General features: G+C 45.0%; 1 protein-coding gene across 6 annotated transcripts; it reads right to left on the bottom strand.

Annotated features, from left to right (window-relative positions):
• Positions 1–689: 689 nt before the first annotated feature.
• TRAF5 (TNF receptor associated factor 5) lies at positions 690–27,668 on the bottom strand. Of its 6 annotated transcripts, XM_083829415.1 has the most exons (16): positions 20,850–23,360; positions 20,572–20,773; positions 15,249–15,393; positions 14,507–14,731; positions 12,322–12,379; positions 10,909–11,010; positions 9,899–10,063; positions 9,521–9,598; positions 9,071–9,145; positions 8,713–8,805; positions 7,919–8,059; positions 7,235–7,403; positions 3,018–6,724; positions 2,628–2,699; positions 2,244–2,381; positions 690–742 (listed from the first exon to the last, which is right to left on the bottom strand). In XM_083829415.1, exons 4-13 carry the CDS (start codon positions 14,719–14,721, stop codon positions 6,147–6,149), a joined length of 1,674 nt encoding a protein of 557 aa, XP_083685541.1. In that variant the 5' UTR covers positions 14,722–14,731; positions 15,249–15,393; positions 20,572–20,773; positions 20,850–23,360; the 3' UTR covers positions 690–742; positions 2,244–2,381; positions 2,628–2,699; positions 3,018–6,146. The 6 variants fall into 6 exon arrangements, with proteins under 6 accessions (XP_083685541.1, XP_083685540.1, XP_083685545.1 ...); XM_083829414.1 differs by lacking the exons at positions 20,572–20,773; positions 20,850–23,360 and adding an exon at positions 27,601–27,668; XM_083829419.1 differs by lacking the exons at positions 20,572–20,773; positions 20,850–23,360 and adding an exon at positions 27,601–27,668 and having other exon boundaries at positions 7,931–8,059.

Genomic DNA, 27,668 nt, shown 5'->3' with positions numbered 1-27,668 from the left:
TCTTTTTTTTCATTTTATTCTCTTTTTTCCTTTTCTGTTAGAACAAGACACATACTGTAGTGCTTACAGATTCGCAAGTGCAGAAAAAGGAAACCCACAGAGCCTTTTCATACTCTGGCTAGTCTAAACAGCCCCTACTGCTTATTCTCATCACTGCTGAATAGGTCCTATGTGAAGTATGCAGAATATAATGCAGAAAAGTTAGCAACCCTTTGGATCTCAAGAAACAGGAACAGTACGATCCCTGATTCTCTCTCTTTTTTTAACGTACACCACCCAATATATAAAATCACTGAGCAGAAGGTCATATAAAAATGAGAAAAGAAAAAAAACAACACCAGGAAACTGTTACTCTGACTATAAACAGTTTCTTCTGACAAATTCTATGAAGTTATCAAGATTTCCACTTCTTTTCTTCAGAGACTACTCTAAATTCTAGGACCTACAACAACTTTTAAAAGGCACCATAAATTACTTCTTCTTTGGTAAACAGTCAAGTGTACATCAGCTTAATCAGTTCATCTCCAGTTAGCACTAAAAGTATGCTTGAGGTTTACATAGCCACAGACAAAACCAGTAAGTATTACATGATATTTAAGCTTACCAAAACACAAAGAACTATTTTCTGTTTGTTAACTACTCATTACTACTCGTTTGTTAACTACTCACTATTGTTAGCAAAACTTTACCTTTTTATTGTGCTTTTCTTTTTTCCTTTTCTTTGATTTAGACTTAGGAGAATCTGGAAAAAAAACTATCTAGGGTTAGTATTCTGTAAAAGGCATTTGGTTTTACAGATAAGGCATGTAGACACATAAAACATAAGAAAAAAATGCCTTAATTCAGCTGAATATATCAATACTGGTTGAAATTAATCCTGAGAAAAGCAACACATCAACTTACTGCCACTTACTGGTCTAACATGGAAACTGAAAATCACCTGAAAACATTATCACAGTATAATGCAAATGAAAAACTTTTCCCACTTGCTCAGCTCCTGTTTCAAGTGTTTCTGTAAAGCTGAAACTCATGCATTCTATAAGCTGATCATAAATGTAAAGATTACACTACGACTGGTACGTAAGGAAGTTGATTTTGAAGCACCAGCTCTGACTATGGGACTGTAAACATAGAAAGACAGTGAAACAACCCGCTAGTCTTCCAACAAACTGCCTCCAAGCTACCCGCTCCGCAGTTCCTTTGTAAGAAATTCCAGACAAAAGGTAACATTATAGGAATACAGCAGAGCACAGCCAGGCTCAAAAGTTAAAAAGGGATAAGGTAAGGCTGGCTGCCCAAGCACTGTTCTTCTGGCCTCCTCACAACAAATATATCACAAGCATGTCAGAAGAAACAATGAAAATTGTAATTCCATCACCACGTTCAGTCTCTTCCTAACACCAGATGAACCTGGCAAAGGATGCAAAGAATCTTAACGAGATTTTACAGGTGCCTTAGCCAGAAAAGGAAGACTAACAAGGGCATACCCTCTCTGATGAGCAAGATGGGCAAACTGGTGACAACAGACATGGAGAAGGCTGAGCTACACAGCATTTTTTTTGCTTCAGTCTTGACTGGCAGTCACTCTTCCCACATCTCTCAAGTCCCTGAACCTCAAGGCAGGGATTCGGGGAGCAAAGTCACTGTGAGTGAAGATTGGATTTGAGACCATCTGATGAACCTGAGCATATATAAGTCTACAGGGTCCAAAGAAACACAACCCAGGGTCCTGAAGGAACTGGCTGATGGAGTTGCCAAGCCACTCTCTATCATACTTGTAAAGTCCTAGCAGTCAGGCAAAGTCCCCAGTGACTGGAAAAAAAGGAAACATCACTCCCATTTTTAACAAGGTAGAAAGGAGGACTGGGGGAACTACAGACCGGTGAGCCTCACCTCCACGCTCAGGAAGATCATGGAACAGATCCTCCACAAAGTTATATTAAGGCATATGAAAGATAAGTAATTTGAGACACCCAGCATGACTTCACCAGGGCCAAATCAGATTGGCCTGACAGATCTGGTGGCCTTCTACGATGGAGTGACTGCATCAGTGGATAAGGGACGATGGACCAAAGTCATCTACCTAGTGAAGATAGACCTAACCAATTTTATCATTTTACCCATATCTCTTCCAGCCTCGTTGTCACTTTGTGGTGGTTTACCCATATTTAAAATAAGCTTTAAATGTTTCCAGGAGTGCTGTCAAAACTCGTAAACATCAGGTATACACGTCGGTAGCTTACCTCTGCTACTTGAAGAAGACGACCTTGACGATGAGCATGATGAGGAGGAAGAAGAAGAGGATGCAGTACTAGAAGATGATGTGGATGAAACAGATGATGATCTGCTTCTACTACGTTTTCGCTTCCTTTTTTCTTTACCTTAGGAAGACAGGAGGCAACAGTGACATGCCTGCTAGTAACTATGGTCTACAAAGATGACTCTTACAGAAATTTAACACAGTAAACTGACATTTTGATGAGTTCCCCCCCTTTCCAGTGTGCCACAGGGTATTGTCATTAGCAAGTGACTATGGTACATGTTACAGCCAAACACAGTAGCAGACACAAAGGATAACGCATAACACTGACACCACCGCTGCACTGGAGCCGATTAACAGCACCTACCTCGGCCTCTCAGCTCCTCCTGTGAGGTTGCACAGAGCGTCCTGCTTTTTTCATCCTTCTGGTTATCCATATCTAGCACGAGACAAAACCACGTTCAGCAACATCACCTCCAAAAGCCTTTGAGGAAAAAGGGCATGCCTCGCACCCCCGTGAGGCAAAACTTTAGGCAGTCACCCTCCTGCAGCAGGAACCGGCAGCCCGAGCCCCCCTTCGACCAACACGACGCGATTTTTTAATTTTTTTTTTCACGCCAGGGCAGCCACCGCGAAGGCGGCCGGCGCCTGACGGGGCCGCGGACGAGGCGGAGGCGCGCGGGCCCCGCGGGGCGCCGCCATTTCGTGGGGCCGGCCCGCCGCCGCCTCACGGAGCCCGCCCCGGCCCCGCACTTACCGGGGGCGGCCACAGCGCTGCCCCGGGCCCCTCAGCGCCTCGGCTGCCGACCCGGAAGCGTTACGGCGGCGACCCGGAGGCGGGAGGCGGCGGCTCCCGGCCCTCCCCGGCCCGGCACCGCCTCCCGGCCGGGCGCCGAGCCCCGCCATGGCTGGCCCGGCCCAGCCGCCGGGCCACGCGCACCGCACCCGGCTAGGGAAAGGCCCGGGGCGTAGGAAGAGACACTCAGTTACAAACGGTCAATAAATACATTAAAACATACCGTGTGCCCACGTAGAAATACCATACGCTCTTCCGTTACTTACTCCGCACAATATTATTGAAAAGGTTTTTGTTTTTTTTTTCCCCACACAACAACAAAATTCTTCCCGAATACTCATACACCATTGTTTCTTTTCTTTATTGGGAATGGGATGAAATTTAAAATCCAGTGTACAAGTAGTAAAAATTGCTGAAAATCTTAAACGTACATTTCTCAACCACTGTAACAAAATGAACTGATTTAAATAAGGTTGTCTTTAAAAAAATCGATTTTCTCAACTAATTCATTATAAAACAGGCAGTATTTCAAAAGGGGTGTTTCCATCACCCAGGATGAATTGTTTGTGCTTCAAAATTTTTAAAGGAATATTCATGACAAACAATAAAACCTACTGGTAAGTAGAGAGATTGCAGTATGAACTTTCTACAACCAAACATGCTTTCAAACTCTGTCCAGCAACACACCAAACACTTACCCACATCACTACACCATCACCAATTCCAACAATTAGAAATGGAGTTTTAATAATACTTAGCTCTTTTCATGCTCAAAATTCTTCACAAACATTTAAACAGTCCTAACACTTCTGCAAGTATTATTATCCCCATTTTACGCTCGGGGTGGCGGAGGCAGAGGGGACTGGTAATTCGCCACGATACAGACCGCATCCTTTCCCTCTTGCCTCAGTTCTCCAAGTTCTTTGTCACTTCCTTAATTTTACACTTCATGTACTGGAGAGTCCTAGGAAATGCGGCTGACATGTTTCCATCTGTGGTTATTAGGCAAGCTGTGCCACTTTGGATGTTACATGACAAATATTAAAGGAACAATTAACATGAAGTCCACATCAGAGGCTCAGAATTGATGTCCTAAAATGCCACAACATCTTAAAAACAAGCTTACTCATTCTGTAACAAAGTGTTAAGGACATAAGGACTAATTCTCTCTGCTGTACGGACAAAAAGGACTGTAAAAGTCAGTCATGGTAGTACAAAAGAATAAAATTTGGCCCTCATCATCTTCCTGGGAACACTGAAAACCCCAACAGTGGCCCAGCATGTACTGACATTGTACAACAGAAAGAGCATCTAAACGAAAACAAAGTTTCTAGATGCGCTATCTTACCAGGACATACAAATAACTAAGGTTTTTCCTCCCCTACCCCTCAAATTTGAAAATACATGAGTCTGAATTACGTCTTAGAAACTGTGTGGAAAAGTAAATGTCTAGCAGTGAGCTTCCAGGTATAAAATATGGTATTTTGCCTTCATCTTACTGACAATCCCCAATTGTATTATTTCAGTTGATACTAATATTCTGCACAGAAAAGGCATTTCTGATTTTGCCACATTTGCCCTCTTTAATTTTCTACCTTATACCTTGTAGTCTGTGCCCCATTTTGATTTTTATCCTGCCTAGTTTAGTCTTACTCTAAACCCAGCATGATTTCATATTATCCTTTTCAAAAGCTTCAGCTTTGCTCTGCCACTGGACTGCAGGAGCAATGGATAACATTTCAATGCTTTGCTACCTGATCTGTAAGAGTTGAGGGACACAAAATTCTGTCACTTCTAACAGCAAAATGACCAAGTGTGCAAAATTACATCCCTCTTACAAGCACCTAAAAGGCTACAAAAAGGCACATAAATACTTTGTTGCTTGTTGTTTGGTGCCTGTTCTTGGCATTTTTAGTGTGTCTCCAATAAACGACATACAATGAACATGTTCCCTTGCAATATGGTGGGAACTTGGGATAAAAATGAAGATCTTCAGAAGTACTTCACAGCTAGCAGTTATTGCTCAGCAGCTCTCCTTTCAACAAATGCTAGAGCTGCACTACCACCTGTGAGAACCGTGTTCCTACGGCAACCTCAGTCCCAAACCTCATTCCCTAATCCATTTCCCCCTTCATTCCCAAACATCCAAATTTCTAGCAGAGGGGAACGATGCATGTTATGTGGTCTTTTTCCCTAACAGATATCCAAAGCTATTCCTGCCTTCTGTAGAGCTGGTAGGCCAGAAAGCATCTCTTTTGCACAGCTGAAGAAGCAAGAATGAGAGATTTGTCCCCCCTTGGCAGTGCAGCCAAAAGGTGGCAGGCTGGCTGAGCACCTCACTTATGGCCATGTCCTGAGAGGTGAGAAGCACATACGGCTTCTTTTGACTTCAGGTGGGGACTGTGGATGTTGATCACCAATGGAAATCAGTCCCAAGGCACTAGGCAGGAATGGAAAAGACATTAACAAAGCTGTTGTGACCTCCTATATAGTTGAAATATCAGGCTAGAAAAGTAAGAGGCATTGGCATCTTCCTTTGGGCTTCCTTGAAGGAAAATGGAAACAAAAAAGGAATGCAAGATCCCTGAAAAACGTCTGGCTGAAGCCATTTCTCACTGCTTCAAAAATCCAGGAGATTAAGGGATCATGATACATTGATTCAAACGAGCTAATGTTGAAATGTTTCCATTTCAGACAAGTGCAATGCACTTGCACATTGTGTGAGAGTGGCAGGAGCCCACAGGCCTGCTTGGGCTCCACAGGGTTTTCAGGACGATTTTCATCTCCGAATGCCAGTTTCGTGATGTGAGCCAAGCATTCACACCCAGCCTGCACTAAGCCAGGTCAAAGCACTGGACTGAATGCATGTTCACATCACACTGGACTTATAGCTGCCTTGAAACCGCAGCCCTGAAAAAAGGTTAAAAAAGGAAAGCCTGACACTTTGGCAATTCATTATCTGTTACGTAGTCCAAAAGCCTCAAAACATATCAGTAGCTCGACTAGTGGCAATTCACTATTGCATGACTGGTAGTCACAAAGAAAGCATTTCTTAATAATTAAAGCAGTCATATTGATTGGGTGCTTTTTTCATAATTCCTCCAGATCAGTTAAATCCACAACTACTTTCAAGAACAGCGTGTCATCTCTAACATAGGTATTCTTTGTGTTCTCCAGAACCGTGTGCGGCACAAAGCGCGGACATCCAGAGGCAATATTCATTTCTCCATCCGGCCTTTTGAAGCTGCTGCTGTTGGGGTCAGCTCTAAAGATTTCCACAATGTGATTTTTTTTCCCACTTTGGTCCAACAGCATAAGCGTAACTTTTTGCTTGAAAGGCCAAGGTAACAGTGAGTCAAACTCGCCTCTCATGACTACAAAGTAAAGCGAGACGTGCGTTCCCTTGCCTGAGCCATCCCCATTCAGATATGCTCTCGCACATAACCTGTACCCACAGCGGCTGGTGTAAAAAGGCTGGCTGAATATAGAGAGCACACGGCCTTCCACTGCTTCTTTTTTCTTCATCTTATAGTCCGTGATTTTCCAAATTAATTTCCCACTGTAGCACGTGCCTTCCAAAAGCTTAAATCGTTCTTCATTCTTATTGAGCTGTGCTTTGTGAATATTGATCTGGAGATCATGTTTGCTGGACTGACCTTCCAAAACAACTGGAAAAAAAAGAAATATTCAGTGAAATAAAACGGTCAGAACACTGTCAGAACACAAAGAGCGACCAGACTGGAGCTGACAATACGTAAGAACAATACTGAGTAGAGACTTAACTAATGCTAACAGCACTACAGCTGTTGACTTTTAAAAATTATTATTATTACTGTAATTGCAGCAGGTAATCGAACAAGGTAAAACATGACTGCAAGCCAGATTTAATGTCTGACAACAGACACTACCACTGCTAACATCACAGTGCTCCAGCCTGACCAAACCCAGTGCCTCAGGAATTCAGGAGCTGGGCCCTGCGGTGACACTGTGGAGTAGGGGAAGGTGGGAGGATGTAGCACACACAACCACAGGTTGGTCTTAGAAAGCAAGAATAAGCAAGTTATTTCTGGCTAAGAGCCGCAACTGACTGACTGCAGTACCAGAGCCTCTACTTAGCCACCACAACATCAGCAAAAATCCCAAACCCACGCAGAAAAGAGACAGAAGTCCCAGCATACCTAAGCGCTGATCGTATGACTCCATAAGGGCAATCTTCTGTTTTACATTTTCAATTGTGTCAAACAGGGGTCGCAAGTCTAATTTACTTTGCTGCTGGTTTGCCATCTGTATTAACTGTTTCACCTGCGATTCCAGACGTGCAGATTTATCCAGGTGACTGGCAAGAGCCTTCCCAGTTAATGCCATTGGAAGAGGGTGGGAAGTAGAGACAAGAGACATTCATAAAATCAGCCATTCCATTTGCAACAGAGAAGTCTTTAATATGTCACCAATACCAGCTACAATGTGCAATCAAAAGTAGTCTGCTGCCTTAGGAATGTAACCAAATGTTCCCTCTCTCGGCATTTACTGACTGAGAAACCATCCCTCATTCAGGTCCGTTCACTCTGCAGTACTTCATTCAACTACTTATTCAAATTTACACCTTCCTATTTACTATGATCTAACCATGGGGATTTATTTAGTGTTTTTGCCGGGATCAGATATCCAGACTTCTTTATTGGTTAAAAGGAGAAGACAATACTGTACTGTAAAAACCAACAGCAACGACAACAAACCAAGAAGGGCTTGTGAAATGTCTGGGAAGCAGTATTTGTTATTGTCTTGCTATTAATGACAACTGGATACACATATTTCAGGATGCAAGAAAGCAATTGGCCAAAAAGGTAAAATCAATGTCTCACCTGCGTGCTTACCATCAAGTTGCTATTTTTACCGAACAGCTGTGTAAACTGTCTGAATTCTTTCTCACACTTTTTAACAGCCTCTGCTAGCTGCTGGATTTTAATCTCTTTAGATTCCAGGCTCTTGTACAGGTCAGATATCTACAAACAGAAAAATACAGTGTAAAAACTCCAAACATAACAAAACGCCCAATGATTGCATTGAAACACACGTGATAGTACAGGAAAAAGAAGAAAGGTTTATAATGCAAAGTCTCTAGTTTAGCTAGATAATTCAAACTTTGTGGATGAGCTCTGGCAAATACTGAACATCCCTGCACCTTAAACCTGACCAGTTGCTGCCCAGCTTACAAAGCAAGATTTTTAAGCCACTGTGTTAATGTGGATTTAGGCAGGAGGCTCTGCACTGCTCTGTACTTCCTCTACAGAAGGGACAACTTGGGCATCTAAGGGCTCCTTTTCAAAGCAATCTGACTGGCCTCTGAAACCTTACAATGCTCTATCTGCAAACCGTGAGGCAACTGTAACAAGAGGCTGAAAGCAAATGAGGTGAGCAATGGCAATGAGCCTCCCATTGTGCCTGCCAGAGAATATACGTGCCTGAGCACAAAGAGGTTTCCATCTAATTGCCTGACTTCAATAGAAGAGCTTATTCTGACTTCCGATGTGTGCAAAGACAATAAAAACAGTCTTTTAAAGTATAGTTGAGCTAAAATAGGCAACAAATGCAAAATCTCGTATCGTCCTCCAAGCAGCCAAGAACTGTTGAAGAATGCTCATTAAATATGACTTACCTGTTCTTCCAATCTGGAGTTCTTGTCTAAAATCTGCAGCATGTGTTCCCTCAGGGCACCATTTTCATGTTCAGCAAGTTTTCCTCTTTTAACCTTAGTGAGGCAGAGGGAGAAGTGAAAGAATAAAATAATCAGATGCACAGATTTGTGAAGCTGGTGGGTAAAAAATATATTGATGCAAGCATTTAAAACATCCCCTCTGTGATTTGGAAGTCAGGGAATGGCAGTACTGGTTCTCTGTGGTAGCATCTTAGCCAATACTAGAAACGGTTGTGAAAGTACAAAAAAATGGTTATTTTGATTAATTATTCTGATTGGTTTGGAGCCCCAAAGCAAGCAAAGATTTATAAACCAGTACCTTTATAAGACAGCCATACTGCTTATACGGGCAGTCCACTTCAGTCTCAGGACACACAGCGTGATGCTTCTCAATCTGTATATATTAACAAAAAGACTTGTAATAAAATAAATATTAAATTACTTATTGCACTGATAAAATCTGAATACTTGCATGAAGGGTGAATAAAGGCCAATATCATGACTGATCACATAAAGAGGAAAATGAATATTTAGAGACAATAAGCAAGCTTGGTGTTCTCCCATACTGCTAAATACCAGAGCTTTGCCATGACCAAATACCTCATTTGTCAGGTGGGACACATATCACTTACAGGACCAAACAAAGAAAATACTTGGAGTGATGAAGATTTATTGGTGCAAGCCAATGCTTGCGTCTATGATGCAAGTTTCAGTTTTCATAGAAGTGTGCAATTTACTGAATCACAGTATGTGAAAGAACTACTAGTACCTCCTTTTTTAGAATTATTTGTGAGCAGTTTTGGAGACAAGGCACAGGATAATCAGGACAGTCATCTTTCTCGTGATTCTGGGGAAAAAGAAAAACAACACAACAGTTTGCATTTTTCTAAAGTAGTATACATAAGGAAAGCTATTAAGTAATCATAAACATGCATGTACAAGCCCCATATCACATTGTTGGTCCTAAGAGAGCAACAGTAATTGGTATCATTTAAAGCAAATTTATTATGCTTTCTCCTTCAGCTACTCAGCCAAATTTTGCTTCATGAGTAGAAAAACCCCACTGCAGTGCTAGAAATTTTTTACTCAGAACTATTAGGAGGTAAAACATTTGCTATGGATTCCAGGGAATGTTTTATAACCTTACCTTTATATTAATTAACATCACATATTTATTACAGTACTGACACATTTCTTCTCGAAATTTACAGTGCTGACTCAAGTGATCTTTCAAATCTTTCCGAAGGATTTGATCAAAACATCCATCGTTAGTGCACTGCAGACTTTCAAACAAACACTGTTGAAGATGCTCCTGCAACACATAACAGCAAATTAAAGCCCAGTGTGTTTCACTGTATCTCCAGTTGTCCAACAGACACACAGAAATATTTGGCAGTCTGGTAACAAATAAAAGTTCGTGCACACCTTCCTAGTGTGAACTTAAAACTACAGCAAACCTGAAAATTTAGTCCTGTATTTGATTTCTACTTTTCATTCAAAAAGATCAAAATGGCCAGTACACCTTGGCAAGTTTTTCTGAATCAACTATCCCACTGTGCCTAAGTGTGCAGAAATTATGTACAGACACTATGGATATACTAAAGCTATCTCTGAGCTTACTCCTTGGATAGCTGGAGCCAGGAGGCTTACTGTCATGGCTCTGGGATTTCCCTGGCCTCAGGCCCTGCTTAGCCGCATGGCAGGGAGGTTACATTGAGCACCAACCCACTAATCTCCTTTGTGTCACTCTCCCTGATGCTGCATCACACTGCACAGACATTCTGATGTGAGTTATCCTTGCTATTTTTATCATTTTTAAATTCTCACATTATTAGTTTCTCACTATTGCATAGAAAACCCTCAGAATTTGACCCAATATGATCCTCCTGAACTTGCAAAATGATAGATGCATTCATAGCAACATAAAGCAAATGGTTCTTATTAAACCACCAAGGCAAAGCTGGAATAAGCTTACAGCCATAACATTTTAAGCATGGCTATACACTGTGAGTAACAAATGTTAAGTGATGGTCTATGCACTTACACCACATTGCTACAAAAACTCTGAAATCTGAAGACAATCACTGAAATTTATCTTATAATACACAAAATTTGCATGAAAATCAAAGGCTTCAAAATTTGATAGAGCAAACTCACCTGATATCGCCCCAGAATTATTTTTGAATTGCAGTCAGGGAAGTTTTTGCAGAACACGTGCAAATTCAGAACTTCTCTTTTACAACAGTTGTCTTTGAATACCTGTAAAGGAGTTAAATCAGCCTTCATATATAGTTATATGGGATATTATAAAATATATAAAAAGCAAATATTGATAACAGATAAAAGTCCATGTCGAAAAAAAACTGCAACAAATCTTCTAAGCACCCAAGTGTAGACTCCGTAATTGTCAGTATGATTCTTGGTAATTCTTACTAAAAATACCGTTAAAAACACAAACTAAAACTTATATTGTGAATTTTCTAGTAGACACAGTGTTCTCTCCCCATGTAGTTATTCCACAGGTGCTAATCCACCTCTCAGCCTGCAGGATTAGTAGCTCAGGAGCTACAAAACCAGTGCCTGAATGCAGAAGAAAGTGGGCAGAGCTACAGGCCCCGAAGACCAAGTCAGCTGTGTGTACTGTTCCAGCAGTGCAGAGCACCTTTGGGATGGCGACGATGTTCACACACCCCATCTAGATAGGCTCTGAGAAACAGCACTGTTCCCAGTTCTGTAAGCAGAAGCAAAGTAAGCTCTCAGAGCAAACTTTCAGTCTTATTTAGAGATCTACCTATACAGAGCATTATACAGCTGCTCTGACGCCTGCTAATGTCATTAAGATTTCCACAGGGTAGAAGATAGCGAGTGAAAAACAACTATCACATGGACAGTTACAATTTCGTCTGAGGAGTAAGAGAGAGAGAGGGGAAGGAAACATTTGATTTCACTGGGAAATTCATTTTGGCAGGACCAAGTATGTAGCATACTTTCAAGCTTTGGCATATAAATAAGAACAAATGCATCCATTACAAATATTCAATAGGTTGCAAAGTAAGAAATATGAACTTGTCTTTTCTTCTAAGAAGTTACGAAAAAACAAATTAAGTCTGCTGGATTAATTAGATATTACAGAAATAATCAAGGCAGCAAATTAGAACCAAGTCAAAAATCAAAGACAATTAAGTAAACAAGATCCCCCAGCAAGTTCGGGGATAAAAAAGTAAGTCAATAAACTCTCGCTATAAAATATAAAACTCCACTATAAAAAACATCCAAAGACTAGAGAAGATTTAAAACACTGTGAAACTACTTGACAGTTTACTGGAATACAGAGGACTGAAGTGAAATAAGTTCAGAACGTGAGGTGTAAAATGAAGCTTTAGCTGTACATCCCGATTTCCTTTCTGAGAGAACATCAGTGAATATACAATTGCACTCAGCATTGTTTCATACGACAAAAACTATTCTTCCCCTGAGGACTAAAAGACGCAGATCCGCCTCGTTCTCATCTGTCTTACTTTTTCCATGCAGATGGTCATTGCTGAAGCAACTGCAACTACAGCCACTTACCTCGTGCATTTTTATTGCTTCTTTGTCGACAGGACAGGTGGGTACTGCATTCAGTTCTCTAGATTAAAAGAAAAGTTGCATTAGCCCTCAGAAAATTTCATTTATTTTATAAAATGAGGCTATGCTACAATCTGCCTGGCAGAAGTCAGTACTAGATACATAAGTGACTGGGCAGAATACTCACATAATGTGAATGGCTGAATTTCAGTATGGCAAAGGGTAAAAGGGAGGATTTCCCTCCATTTTTATGAAGCCTTTTAAATGGTCAGCTATACCTTGAAGTCTGAATTTAAGTATCTCTTATTGCAAGATTTCATTCCATCTGTTGACACATTTCTTACAAAGCATCACAAAAGATCCTTTATACCAAAGCGATACTTTGTTTGTGAAATCACTAATGTTCTAGTTCGTTAAACTATCCAAGAAATACACACCCGGTCCTGTTAATTTACTAGCTCTAGAACAGAATGCTAAACCAGGCATACCTTCAATGTTCAAAAAACATTTTGGGGCTTTTGCACAAGCGCCAGGTAGTACAGAATACAAGCGAAAACAGTCTTGCTACATGGACTGGTACTTGAAGCAGGTGGTTACCTAACAAGTAAGGATGAGGAAAAGGCAGAAGCATTTAACATCTTTTTTGCCTCATTATTTAATAGCAATGGGAGATCTTGGGTAGCCTGGACTTTAGAGTTGGAGGATCATGACTGGGGGAGCAGTGACTTTCCATCTGTGGTCACAAAATTGTAAGGCAAGAGCTGTATCAGCTTGACGTTCATAAGTCTCTGGGGCCTGACAGGATTTGCTTCAGAGAGCTGCAGGAGTTAGCGGACGCTACAGCTGGAGCCCCCTCAACAATTTACCAAAGGTCGGGGCAGCCTGGGGAGGTCCCTGCTGACTGGCAGCCAGCACTACACCCGTCTGCAAACTGGGCATGAGAGAAGGCCCAGGAAACCACAGAGCTGCCAGTGCAACCGACTGAGAGAGAAACGTGTTCACACTTGGCTGGGCGATGAACTGGCTCGATGGTAGAGCTCAGAGGGTTGTAGTGACTGGGGCCGCGTCTGGCTGTGGGATGTCGCCAGCAGTGCTCCCCAGGGCTCGACTTCAGGGCCAGATCTGTTCAACGCTGCTGCCGACGGTCTGAGTGCAGCAATGGAGCACGTCCTCAGCTGGCTGGCTGATGGTGCTCAACTGGGAGGTGCTGCTGGCTCCCTGGAGGGACGAGAGGCCTTGCAGGGGATCTGGATAGGCTGGAGCTCTGGGCGACCACCGAGAGCACACAGCTCAGCGCAGGAGAAGGCTGTGTGCTGCACCTGGGTGCCGTGATGCAGGCCATGGGCTGTCCGGTCTGGGGAAGAGGAGGCTGAGGGGCAGCCTCGCTGCTCCCTACGGCTTCCCAAGGCAGGGAAGCACAGAAGGAGGTGCCAGGCTCTGCTCCTGGGAACTGATAGCAGGATGCACGGGAACAGCATGGAGCTGGGTCGGAGCGGGTCAGACTGGGCACAAGGAAATATTTATTTACCCTCAGGGTGGTCAGACACCGGGACAGGCTTCCTAGAGAGGTGGTTGATGCCCCATGCCTTTCAGTGTTCAAGAGGCAGTGGGACAATGCCCCCAGTAACATGCTTTAAATTTTGGGGAGCCCTGAGGTGGCCAGGCACTTGGACTTGATGGTCTTTGAAGGTCCCTTCCAACTGACCTATTCTACTCTATTCTAAAAATCAATGCAAGAAATACAAAATCCAATCTAGCATGCCCCAGTCCTCTTTAAAGAAGTGATATGGAAGCAAATGAAACCAACCTTAATCTAACCACCAGTACCAACCAATAATGTGAAATAATTCAAAAAAAAATCACCTGAATAGTACAATAATAGAAAGACAGACCTAGACAGTGTCTCTCTCAATAAAGTTTAAGTTTACATCAAAAATTTCCTTATGCTGACTTTCATGCAGTTACCAAAGCAATCCCATATTCCTTACCAGCACCATGTAAGGTCGTTAGAGATATCTTTAGAAGACTGAGTATGCAGTCATTAAATTCAACAGTTTCCACTGACTCCTACATATTATCAGACGATTACTATTGCTGTGGTATTTACTGTTGATTTATGAAAGGTCCTGACTTCTGTTCAGAACAGGAGGATGGGGAGCATGTAGATACAGAAGGAGTCTGTACTAACCGCAAAGTAAGAATGCACTGCTGGCAAAATCGGTGACCACATCCTGTCTGGTGGGGATTGTGAAGGACTAGGTGGCAGTAGGCACACTTGTACCGGTCCTCTAAGGTTTCCACAAACTTGTAGTCAGCATCAGGTTCGAAGTCCAGAGAAACAGCACTGGCAGAGTTCTGGCGTGTGAAGATGCCTGAGAGACCAGTGAGTTCGTCACAGGCCATGGAAGCTGCACTGTAAAACCACATACAGGAAGAATCCCGTTAAATGCTCACAGTCAGTCACGTCACCTCAGCTACAGCTTACAGCAGACTGCCACCCGTCTGAAGGTTTTCATTTGCAGAAAGGTCCAACAGATTTCAGAGGGAAATGGGGCATCGACTATAGAAGAACAACACAAGGCTCAGAGGACCACAAGACGGTGTTTACATGACAAGCACTAAAACACACTTTATAAGAAGCTTCATAATCTGAAAACTATTCCCCAGAACAGAGTAAAAATAATCCTTAATTCCTTAATCTTTTTGCAGCATCTGGTAGTCTCAAAAAATTAAAACAGTCAGAGGTGCAGTCGGGGAAAGCAGAGGCCTAGTCGTAACCTTAATGTTTGCCAGGAAAGTCTACGTTTAATGTAAAGCCCTCCCACATGGTATTCCGAATTCATTGCACTGGTGCAAGCAGAAGACAGCTTTGTGATTCATGGCAAGGAACATACAAAAAAAAAAAAAAAAAAGGAGCAAGGAGATTTTACCTTCAGTTTAGGTGTTATAGGAGTCAAAGCCTCTTAACTTGACATCTTTCTTTTTCCAGCTGATCACTCATAGCAGTAGACTATACTCCTATTTTTTCAAAATTTTACTTAATTACGTGCAAGTTCTCGGCTATATTAATCCTGCCTGCAAGATGTGATGGAAAAAAAAAAAAGTAAGATTGCAGTCAGAAACGTGACATAAGTTTTTCACTCAACTTAGTAAAAGCTCACAGACAGCAGATGAATGCTATGTTAGTTTTCTAATAGGAAAAACCAGCAACATTTGTTTCCAGTCCTAATAGTCACAAACCTTAATGTTTGCCCTGGTCCTTCAATCTCGCAGTACTTTTTTGCAAGTAGTCCAAGACCTAGAGCTGCTCAGGTTTTCATTTCTTGCAGCTCTGCATTCAGAATACATTTATACTCACAGGATGTGTACAAACACGCAGTGCCTGCCACAACCACCTCCTCTTAAATAAAAAACATAACTCAAGAGTTTGCTCGTTGGCTTGTGTGTCTGTACCTCATTCCTGACAGCACAAAACTCACTGTGAACAGGCGTTACAATGAGGCAATTAAAACACTTACCCTCCATCTAAAGCAATGCCTGTAGGGTTATAGCGATGCAGAAGTTTTTTATTTGCGTGAACTCTAAGGCACCCTGCGACAGAGCTTTGGCTCTCAGGACGCTTCACAGGGAGGTGCTCGATTTTGCGGCCGCACTTCAGCAGACTGCTTCCCTGCAGGCACATCACCCTCCCTGTCAGTCACCTGAGTCACTTTTACTGGCAGCAGCTTCTCCCCGAGAGGTCTGACTCAGCTCCTGCAAGGTCACAGAGGGTGCATGCTGCTTTAGCGGGGAAGCAGGGCTGGCACATCACCATCAGCAACCCCACAGCTGGCATGAGGCAGCACGCCAAGTGCTGATGCGCTGGCACGCCGCGTTCAGCTGTGGGCTGCTGGCCTAAGAAAGCAGCGATGAGCGTGGTGCAGCATGGAGCTCAAGCATCTCCTGGGGTTCAGAAAGCAATGTGCATTTTCTTTGCTGCTTCGAAATCCCACTCTGGGCAAGGAGATCCTGAAGGTAGAGAGCCAAGCCTCCTTGTAGGCTCTGTGGGGTGCCCACCCACTAACCTACAGGACAGGATGTCAAGCTTGTCAGTCACCATTGATCACGTCATCTGACCCTTCCTCCTCTGAAAACAGGGTTTCCATTCCCCTGGTGCTTACTAAGGAGTGATTTGATTCTCCTCGTGCCCAGCGGGGACCCAAAGAGGCAGCCCAAAGGGCGTACCAGCCTTGTGCCTCAGCCCAGTGGCAGGGGGCTTCCATAGCAGGTGAGTGATGGCCACGGTGACCTGTACAGCATGAGCCATCTGCAGACAAATCTGCTATGAACCCACTGCTCAGAGGGAACCCCAAAACATATTTCCCTCCTCTTGGTTACAAATGCTCCTTCCCATTTAAGTAACACCCAATTTCTCCAGTCCTATCACACTCCAGGACTCACATTGTCCGGTGTTACGGATTTAACAAGTTGATGCTGCACTGTGTAAAAATCACACCAAAGATAAAAATCCACGATTATCAACTTTTGCCTTTATGGGTCTGCACCAAGACCCATCCACACCCAGACAACTCAGGACATTTACCATCACTGCCAGCTGTTTTATGACTGCTGTAGGGTTGGTGGCCATTTTTATGAGGGAACAGGCCACAGGAGGTGTTTCTGTGAGTAAACAGGCCACATGGAGCATTTTTGTCAGGAAACAGGCCATGCGGGGCATTTTTGTGAGAAAATGGGCCATGTGGGGCACTTTTGTGTGAAAACGGGCCATACGACATGCATTGGCCCCACTAAGGACCCCAGGGTGGCCTCAGCCCCTTGATGGCCCAGCATCTTCCTGTCATTTCCTAGCACAATCCTTCAGCCCAGGATCAGCTCTTCCATAGGGCTGGGACTGAGCAATGTTGGGCATAACTCAGAAAAGGGGCACTTTTTGCCACATGCCAAAGCCAGGCCCACTGGCCTAGGCGAGCCCCGAGGAAGGCTGAGGTGATGCCTGGGTGACATACCTGCCACCAGCCAATGCTCAGCGTGATGCATCCCCACCGCCACCACAGCGGCTCTGGGCTGGCTGTAGAAGCCCTTCTTCCCCTCCCAGCCCACGCCTGTTCTCTTTGAGCTGAAACCAGTGGGAAACCATCGGGGGAAAAAGCACATTTTGCGCGTGTGCGCCCGCCGCTGGTTGACTGAATCAACTTCCTGCTTGCGCCAGTGCCCGGCCCACGCTGGAGCTGAGGTGTGCTTTCACTTCTGCCTGCTCACGGCCGCGAACAAAGCGAAGGCATCCTCTCTTTGCATATGCGGCGAGTTTTTCTAGCGTGTGTGTGAAGTGCAATGTCGTTTGAAAATACGCAGCGCTGGTGGGCCCGTGCTGCATGGCGATGCTCTTGAAGCAGCCACGCACGACAAAGCGACCCCCCTGCAAAAGCACCCCAAAAAATGAAACAATCTATAGGCACTGAAAATCTACATGTCAGAATTGGATCTCTATACAACAAAATGAACAGAATTAACTTTGACCCCACATTAGAGAAGCGGTTTGAATCACCTGAAGCCAAGCCCAAGTCCTGCAAAGAGGTACCGAAGGGTGCGAGCTGAATGGCAGCACAGCACAAAGAGCTCGCTGCCACGTCCCCATGTCGTTTCAGCATCCCAGCCCTACCTACACCGACAGCAGAATATGCAAAACGCTTCTGGAACAACTTCTATATGTAACTGTGTTGCATGCAGATGCTTTAATCTCACTGGAAATAATCCAAGATGGAGAAATTTCATAACACAAATACAATTTCTTAATTGGGGGCTATCCAGTTTTAATTACCACCACACCAGATGAAGGCCAAGCATTTCTGGAAAAATGGTCCACACTTGGCATATCTTGCTGTTCAGAAAAGGAGTAAGACACGCAGAACAAAAGAAGAAAAATCAACATGGGGATGACTTCCTATCATATGGCCATTATATTAACATTTCTAAACCCACATTAAAGCAGTTCCCCCCAGCAATGATGCTGCCTGTCCACGTCACCAGCAGTCAGAAAGGAGAAGACACAGTGTGCAGCACTGATATTGAACTATCACATTTCCTTTAGCCATGTACCTACTGCACACAGAGAAAAACGCCCCTGCAATGCGGTAGTTCTTTTTTAAGAAAGTATGTTTTTCCTGTTTTCTCTCACGTGAGAGTAAGTTCCCAAGAGAGGTTATCTCATTGCCACACAAGCTACGAGCACATCAGCCACCACAGCTGGCTGTTGCACCGAAATGTCCAGACTTGTAGACCCAAGGCCCAGGCACCAAATGCCACCATGCCTTGTAGACGGAGAAGGGCAAGTATGTGAATTATTATCACAGGTTTGGTCATTAAGCTTGGACAAGAACACAGGATGCTTGGCCCTGCTGGCTAGCAAGTAAGAGGTGCTACCAGCTGAGAGCACAGTCTCAGTCAGGTTCACTGTGTAAAGGAGGATAATGCTCAGCTATGCTCCAGGGTTGCGGCACTGCTCAGTAAAAAACACCGTGATCATTTCCTTACCTATCATGCTTCCATGAAATACATAAAATAGGGCATGAAAAGAAGTTATACACCTGTATTCCTACACTCTAGCTCTAGTTCAGCTCTATTGCTTTGCCCCAAGATGCTTGCTAGGGAGAGGTCTTAGAGGATGCTGTGTCCCTCCCTCTGAAGATTATCTACCTTATACGGTCTACCAGAACTCGAAGCCTGCCTTAGTCATGACAGGGTAAGTTTTGTAAAAATCAATACACTTTAGAGGTTTAAGATCAATTCACTTCATTGGGAGCTGACAAAGAAATGATAGAGGGGAACATACCTTGCATTAAAATGACCCTCTCCAAGCTGCCTTATAAACTAGGTAGATTAGCTGCCTCCTGTACTTTTGAATTAAAATAACCAAGTTATATGATTTACTAGTAATAGAAGGCTTCTCCACAAAAACAGGAGACAACAAAGATATGCCCCAACTCTTAATGTACACATCTGAACAGGTAACAGTCTGCTAAAGGACTACCATTAATGTCCACTCACGTTTAAAATACATACTGATTGAAGGTACAGTAGATTATATTGAACCACAGAAAGAAAAGCAGATGATGCCACCTGACATCACTGCTGGATCATCCTTGTCCCTCCTAACCCGGGAAGAGTTACAGTATCTTGACCGCTGATAACAAAACAACTAGCAGAGTCCCTGCAGGGAGAAGGAGCCTGGCTGCACCACTTTTGGCCTCTCAGCCCTGAGGTCACGGAGGAAAAGGATCCAGCACAGACTCACCACTGATAAGCAGGGCTCACTCCTTCTTCACCTGGCAGCAAATCAACCCCCAAAGCTATCCTGCTATTGTCCTAATTGCTTAAAAATCACAGTGCAGTGACCAACTGGTATCCACAAAAGAGTACTTCCAATAGCAACCCTTTCCTATCGGATATGTGCCTGTGGCCCCATAGAGCTTGTTGCTGCAGAAGGCAGCAAAATCAAATTTGATTTCATTTGTATTTAGGCAATACTATCCCATTCAAATTCCAGTATCACCTTATTCTAAAAGCACAATAAAACTTTACTAAGCAAGCATCAATTTGCTAATCTCCAAAGGCAAATTTTCACTAAGCGGAGTAAGGCAGTATGGTTTTCTTAAGCATTACAGTAAATCCCAAAGCATTACAAAAAAAAAAAAAAAAAAAAGAAAAAAAACACTTGACTTCATTATTTTTAAGGCATAGATTACAACACAGATAGCACTTTAAAAATTAAAAATACACTCATACAACTGACAAACCATATCGGGTGCTGAAGTAGCTTTGATTTTACGGCCAGCTTACTTATTTGCTATTTTCCCTGGACTTCCTAATCACTCATTCATTAATTTTATGTCATCAATAAATCTCTCTCCATCTAACCAACACAATGCTATGTTACAGTAATATGGACTTTTGTCTTAAAATAATCCCATTCACAGCTGGGAATTAATTTTCTTCCTAACACTGCTGGAGGTTGCATTCAAAAGTCATTAAAAAGAAGAAGAAATCAATGAAACTACCCTATAACCTAGAAATTAAAACAAAACAGAACACAACACACTTTTCTTTTCCCCCCAGTGGCTGCATTTCAAGCCAGTAAACCCTGATGGTCCTCAAGAAAATATTGTACAGGTCATTCTCTATCAGACTACCGTGCTGCAGAACTGAGCAATTCTTTCATTTGACATTCACTTCTGCATCAACACATGGATGTTTTACCGTCTTCCTGAGCACCAGCAGAAATTCACGCAGGAAGGCAGCCAGCAAGTCTCACCGCCGTTACAGCCCGGCACTCAGCGCGACAGTGCCGGTGTGGCGGGTGAGCGCCGTTCCTGAGATCTTTCAGACTCTGAAGCCTCCTCCTAACGCAGCCACGCAGCACCCACGCATCCCCCTGCAACAGCTAGTACCTGAAGAGCCACTTAAGGATGACAAAAGGTTATAACAGCATTAAATTCCTGCCCTCATTAACGAGACGCGTTTTGGTAGGACTGTACCTGGAAACTGTAGCTGATCCTCAATGGGGAGAAAATGAGAGAGACAGAGAGAGAGTGAGAGAGTGCGCACGAGTCTGAGCTTTGTGGTTAAAACAACAGTACGAGCATTTTAAAACAGCAAGGGAGTGGAAATCCCCTGGTGTAGCTTTGAAAAGATCACGGCTAAAACAGTTTCAGAAGTGCTAGGACAGAAGCAAGCCATTGAAAAGTATTTTTCCTTGCAGCACTGATGTAGCGACTGCAGAATTTACTATCTGGAGTAGCATAAGGTTACCAAGAACTTTTCTCTTCCTCCTGGAAGCCGAGGAAACTGCACCAGTTTGAACACGGAGCTATATACAGGAACTTACGCTCAAGGCTGCATGGGCATTTTACATTTGAACTGAACTTTCTAAGTGAAATAAAATGACTTTTATGAAAATAAATGTTTATATTTAGATTTGCAATAACTAAAGTGGCCATACATCCTAATTATTTCATAGCCTGAAGTTAATTGCACTTGCAGCATTCCCGACAGCCTTCACCTCCACAGACTGTGTACGTCACCCTCCTTTCCCCTGACCAAGCCACACTTCCCCTCCCGTAGTGCCACAGGCTCCATCTCTAGCCCCTCCACTGGCTTTCTGGTCTCTTCTCCTAATTTATTTGGTATGTTTACAAAGAAAGCCATCAGCTTGAGTACTGGGCCTTGGCTTGGTCAGTTAGATAAGCCCCTAACTAAGCAAAGTAATAACAATTACTTGCCCCACGAAGTTATCTTATTTTCTATATAAGCAAAACATTTGAGCACTCCTGTTGTTTAAAATTCGGGTATTCCAAAGAAAGCTTCTGTTCTGTCTCATAGCAAACGCCACACACACTCTCTTTAGCCTTTTCCCTTTAGTTAAGCTTGCTCCCAGAGCGTTTCTAACCTGGTTCAATCACTATCTCCCCTTCCAGGTGGCATTTCAGCTTACCACATTTTCCTGAACCTTCCCTGAAGCCCTGGAACAGCTGTGTCATCGCTGAGGTCAATACAACGCTGGTAAAATGAAAGATCTATTTGAAGGCATGCTTCTTCTTTATGTGATCGATTAAACTGATCCAAGATGCATTTCGAGACATAGCCTAAGCCCACTTCTGTGTTTAAGCTCTATAAAACAGCAGGTACCGTTTCGTCCTTGCAACGTCCTTAGGATGTGCCTTGGTCGAGCAGCTGGCTAGGCACAGCCTCTGCAGGCTGACATCAGGAGAGTGAAACAACTGTCACGGGGATTCTCCTTGAAACGGGCAGCTCTGGAGGAAGCACCCGTCCCGCCGGTGCCGTCGGGAGGCAGCGCTGCAGAGAGCCTAACGCAGTGAGCGCAGCTCCAGGAAGCGCCATCTGCTTCTGGGAAGCTTTGGGGAAAACCCCAAATGGAGAAGTTGAGTAGGAGCAGGATCTTCATTTTAAACAATTTCACTCTGCATATGAGTAGCAGGCGATGGGCCAGTCTTGTTCATGGGCACCCCTCGATTTCCTCCAGTGCTAAGCGCAGTGCTGAGGACTGACCACGGCAGGAGGAACCAGCAAGGAGCATCAGCAAGCACAGAGCACGCCCGACGGGATGACAGTAAGTGAAAAGACAGAAGGGAAGAGCATTTAGGAATGAGGGGAAAGAAACAAAGATGCGGGAACAACATAAACAAGCAAAAAGTACGGAAATGAGGTAACAGTAAGGGATGGAGAGCAAGACAATGAACTTTCTTTTTCTTTTTTTTCTTGAAGGGTATCAAAACCAAAGCGAAGTCCTCACTTTCCCTAACAAACAATAGGCCGCCACACATTTTGCATGACTAGGCCCAAGAAGCTTTTAACATTACCTCTCCTTCCCCGCCACGAGTCACACACCGTTCAGTCACTGCGGCCATTAGTACCTATTCAAGGCACAGAAGTCTTGTTTTAATTCTCCGAGCACACAAGGATCTGACTTGGTCTTAATGAGTGACTTAATCAGCACGTACACAGAAATCTGAATAAACTCAGCACTCATCTCTCTGAATTACTAGGACAAAATCAAATTCTGCTAAGTTCTCCAGGACACGGGAGATTTTGGCAGGCCACCCACTTTTCAAATGCTCACTAGTTCCAGGTGTTAAAGACTTCTTTCACCCCAGCTGCAGGAATTCACGAGCCCAGTGGATTTTGCTCAAATACACGCATGCATCTGATGACATACAGATACATGTTTCTTAGCCACAGTCCTCACTGATAGGGAAATCACGAACGTCAGAAACCGAATGGCAGCAGTGACCCCATGAACTTGCTGCTGGGGAAGTGATGACAATGGAGATTGTCACCATTGTCTTTTCTTAAAAACAAAAAAGGGGAAAGGACACATTCTTAAGAAGTCCTGATGAGATCAAGCAGGACACGCCGGAGGTTTGCACAGGTAGAGATGGGGAGGTGCTCTTGCACAGCCCATTATCAGGTAAGCTGCCATGTAAGGATGCTAACACACTCAGGGTGGCACTCAGCCCCGCTCTTGCTGTTGGCACCACTTTTAGCTTTATTATACATATCATATAATTATTATACATATATATATATATGTAAGTTTTAGCTTTATTATATATATTATATATATTATATATTTAGCTTTATTTTACTGAACAGTATCACTGCGTTTTTAGCAACCTTAAGGTGTGCCTCATGCATCGCCAAGGTCAATGTTGGTAATTCCTCAGGGAACAACTGCCCTGACACGAGGTTTAATGTCAATGACAAAGAAACAGACCAGTTTTCTCCACAGATAGTGCCCAGTAGCCTTGCATAATGTCTGCCATTGAATAAGTGTTCCGGTGACCATTGATACCTGCTGTCTCTAGGACAATGTTAAGAAATGAAACCTCTGATTTTGCTTTCATATTTAGTAAGGACCACGTTCCAGTTTCAAGTGCATGGATTCATTGTTGGCTTAGGGCAGAAACTCTGTGTCAGAAACTGATAACAGCCTCTGAGCAGATGAGGCTGAAAACTGTACGGGCTTACCAATGATAAGACCTCACAGCAACTATTTTGGGCAAGACTACTTTGCAGATTGCTCCTCTCCTTGAGGCTTGTTTCATCGCTAGGTGGCTTTGCGTAACAACAATAAATAGGTTTTGCATTTCAGTATTACCTTCCACAAAATACGGACACAGCAGCATAGAGAACATGGTATGCAGACGTCAATATACTACAAACATAAGCTTGCTTTAAGAGTTCCCCACACAAAGACAAATACGCTTATCTATGAAGCACTCTGGGCAGTCCCATATCAAAACCACTGTGGTTTAGGGTGCACACAGTTTCTCACACACTTATTTACTTGTTGCAAGGCTGAGCCATGGAGACTATGGAAATTTTTGCTACGTTTTTATTAACAATATGCATGACTCAAGTTTCCTTACCCTCCTGAGCAGTGCTGCGCACCAGGGTAAAGAGGTTAGCCTCTTTCCTGGGCTGAGGGAAGAAGGTGGAACAACTGCATGTACAACCCAAACCAATGCAGATAAGAGTGGGATGACTAACAGCATGAACATTAACTCTTCATGGTCACGAGCCAAGAAACTTGGGAAGAAAAGGGCCAGAAAGCAAAACGAGGTTCTGACACTGTCACTGCAGATCAGGGCACAGACCCAAGGGGGCACTGGACGTGTCAGCGTGCTGCTCCTGGCAGGCCACCAAGCACTGCAGAGAATGGGATGCCTACAAGGTGAAAGAAAATACCTCTATCGCTGCACTTACCAAGAAGATTAAGAACCCAACAAATTCATACAGACTCCTTGGAGTGCCAGAGAAAGAAATGCTCTCTCCATAGCCAACCATTTATTGAAGATAAATCACCTCTATCTCTTCATAATCAAAGGCTCAGAAAAAAAGAACTGACGAAGATAAAGGCCTAGACGTTAGCTTAAAGAAAGGACACAAAAGCCAGGGAGATCAAGCACCCAGCACGTCTGTAGCTGCACACTGAAAGCGTTTTTGCAGTTATCCAAACAATATTGAGCACAAAACGAATAGTTCCTGCCCTATCTGGGACTGGGACTATTAAATAGCTTTGTCTGTGAAATGGACAGTGCACCCTCAGCAGGTTTGCTGACGACACCGAGCTGTGAGGTGTGTTTGACTCACAGGAGGGAAGGGATGCCATCCAGAGGGACCTGGGCAGGCCTGAGAGATGGGGCTGTGTGAACAACATGCCGGTCAACAAGGCCAAGTCCTGCACCTGGGTCTGGGCAATCCCAAGCACAAATACAGGCTGGGTGACAAGAAGATAGAGAGCAGTTCTGACGAGAAGGACTTGGGGATGCTGGTTGATGAAAAACTCAGTATGAGCCAGCAACGTGCACTTGCAGACCATAAAGCCAACAGCATCCATCTAATGCAGCGTGGCCAGCAGGGTGAGGGAGGTGACTCTCCCCATCTGCCCTGCTCTGATGAGACCCCACCTGGAGCCCTACGGTCAGCTCTCGTGCTCCCCGCACAAGAAGGACATGGATGTATTAGAATGAGTCCAAAGGAAAGCCATGAGGATGCTCAGAGGGCTGGAGCACCTCTCCTATGAAGACAGGCTGAGGGAGTTGGGGTTGTTCAGCCTGGAGAAGAGAAGGCCCCAGGGGGACCTTACAGCGGCCTTCCAGTACCTAAAGGTGACTACAGGAAAGCTGGGGAGGGACTCTTGGTCAGGGGGTGGAGTGATAGGACAACAGGGAATGGCTTTAAACTAAAAGAGGGTAGATTTAGATTAGATATTAAGAAGAAATTCTTTACCCAGAGAGTGGTGAGGCACTGGCACAGGCTGCCCAGAGAAGCTGTGGCTGCCCCATCCCTGGAGGTGCTCAAGGCCAGGCTGGATGGGGCTTTGGGCAGCCTGGTGTGGTGGGAGGTGTCCTTGCCCATGGCAGGGGGGGTTGGAACCACCTGGTCTTTAAGGTCTCATCCAGCCCAAACCATTCTGTGATTCTGTGACATGACCTGTAGCTCCTGACCTGAACTGCAGCTCTCTGCTTTTGATGGCTACGCAAAAATTATGTTCCTGTCTTCAGGAGACTGTTTAGCAAGCATGTGGGTGAAATAACGAGCTGTCTGGCTTCTGTTCTTTGAATTCATTTGAAATTCCTTTTGTCAGTGTCTCCAACAACAGCTTCCTAGCTTTAAAATCTTGTTCTCTCCTGGATGTCATTTCTCATGCTCTCTAAACTCCATAATTACTACTTTGGTGCATCTTCCCATGACCTACGCAGCGTCAGCGAGTGCCACAAGCTCTTCTTTCTTCCTTCCTGACCTGACTTCTCTCCAGGCAGTTAACACCTCTTTAGCCAAAGCTTCCTGCCAACTGCTCGCAAGTTCACTGTACCGCTGCAGACCATCTGCCTGCAGAAACTGAACTCTGGGTCCCTCCTCCAGCATCTGTGCCGGGGATGATGGCCAGCTCGGACGCAACCCACTGCCTTCCCCACGGGCCCCCTTCTGCCCAGTCCCTCGGTACCTGCGTTTGGCACAACCAGCCAGGATTACTCTTGGGTTCATAACCTTCATCTCTCTCTCTCTCAGCTTAAAGCATTAGATCTCCACAGTGTCTCACCAACTTTTTCTGCTTCGTATCTACATACAACAGAATATTTCTTGTCTACTTACACACATAAAAGCCTTGTCCATGCTCTCATCCTCCTCCTGCTTTCCAAATACCTGGTTCTCCTGTAACGTGATCTGTACTTCTTATTTATCCGTCCTGGATGGTTCAGGGATCATTTTTCTAAGCCACAGCTACAACCACATCACCTGTCACTTCTCCACTGCACCAAAACCCCAACTTTCAAAGCCTGTTCTCCTCTCCATGCTCTCAAAGCCCAGCCTCCCTCCACTTGCTCCATCACCACCTCTGGCCAGATGACGATACCAGGCTCCGCTGCTAAACCGTCATACACCTGAGCAAGCGCGTACTGGCAGGGCAGGTGTTTCGGAGGGATGTTAGTCATCTGTTCTACCTCACACCTCCTTTGCCAAGCAGCTGCAAACAGCTGCCTTCTGGTGAGCTGTGGAGAGCTGGAGGGCCCCTCTTGCTCTGCCCTGACGCCAGCTGCAGGCCCCCCTGTGCTCGCACGCCGCGCTCCTGGCCCCGACGAGCGCTTCTCCCCGTGACAGCAGCGCTCGAGGTGATCAAGCTGGCAGCGAAGGAAGCTCCTCTGGTGGCGTCAGGCTCTGCGTAACAGACGAGCACCGCGACTCGGGCGAAGATAAAAGGCACCAACGCAACGCAGCCGGCGGAGCCAACACGAGGCGCGATGCGGGGCCAGGTGGGCACCAGGGCTTTCCGCTCGGCACGCGAGCCGTGCCAGGTCGGCCGGGGCTGCTCTAAAACACCCGCTGCCAGCCTCCAACAGGCCTGACCCCGACACACCCCGCTATTTTCAGCGTGCAGCCGCAGCCTGCCGGTCACCCCGCAACTACCAGACGCCAGCTACGAGGGCACCTGCTCGTGGAGATAACGGGAGGCCGAGATGAGACCAGCAGCCAAGCCACCGGGCAGCAGCACGGGCTCCCCATTTCCCCTCTGACCCCAGCCCCGCCGCAGCCCACCCCGGTGCCCCCAGCCCAGCCTTCCCGTCCCGGTTACCGGCAGGAGACCGGCCCCCAAATCCCCCCAGATCCCCCCCAAACCGCCCGGCCCCGCTCCCCGCCCCCTCCCCTCAGCGGCCGCGGCACCTGCCGGGCCCCGCCGCTCGCCGCCTCCCGGCCCCGCCGCACCTGCCCCGGAGCTCGCTGCCCGCCGGGCCGGGGCCGGGGCCGGGGCCGGGGCCGGGGCCGGGGCCGGG

Source organism: Anser anser, assembly GCF_964211835.1.
Source record: "Anser anser genome assembly, chromosome: 3".
In the NCBI taxonomy this organism is placed as follows: domain Eukaryota; kingdom Metazoa; phylum Chordata; class Aves; order Anseriformes; family Anatidae; genus Anser; species Anser anser.
The sequence above is the reverse complement of the archived record's forward strand: the minus strand, read 5'-3'. Positions and strand labels throughout refer to the sequence as shown.

What these genes read in the sequence shown, in the direction of transcription:
- TRAF5 (XM_083829414.1), bottom strand. Translation starts at nt 14,721, where the DNA reads ATGGCCTGTGACGAACTCACTGGTCTCTCAGGCATCTTCACACGCCAG. An exon ending in TAATTCTGGGGCGATATCAG is followed by an intron (nt 10,064 to 10,908) that starts GTGAGTTTGCTC and finishes TATGTGTTGCAG; the next exon opens with GAGCATCTTCAACAGTGTTT. An exon ending in GTCATACGATCAGCGCTTAG is followed by an intron (nt 6,725 to 7,234) that starts GTATGCTGGGAC and finishes TTTTTTTTCCAG; the next exon opens with TTGTTTTGGAAGGTCAGTCC.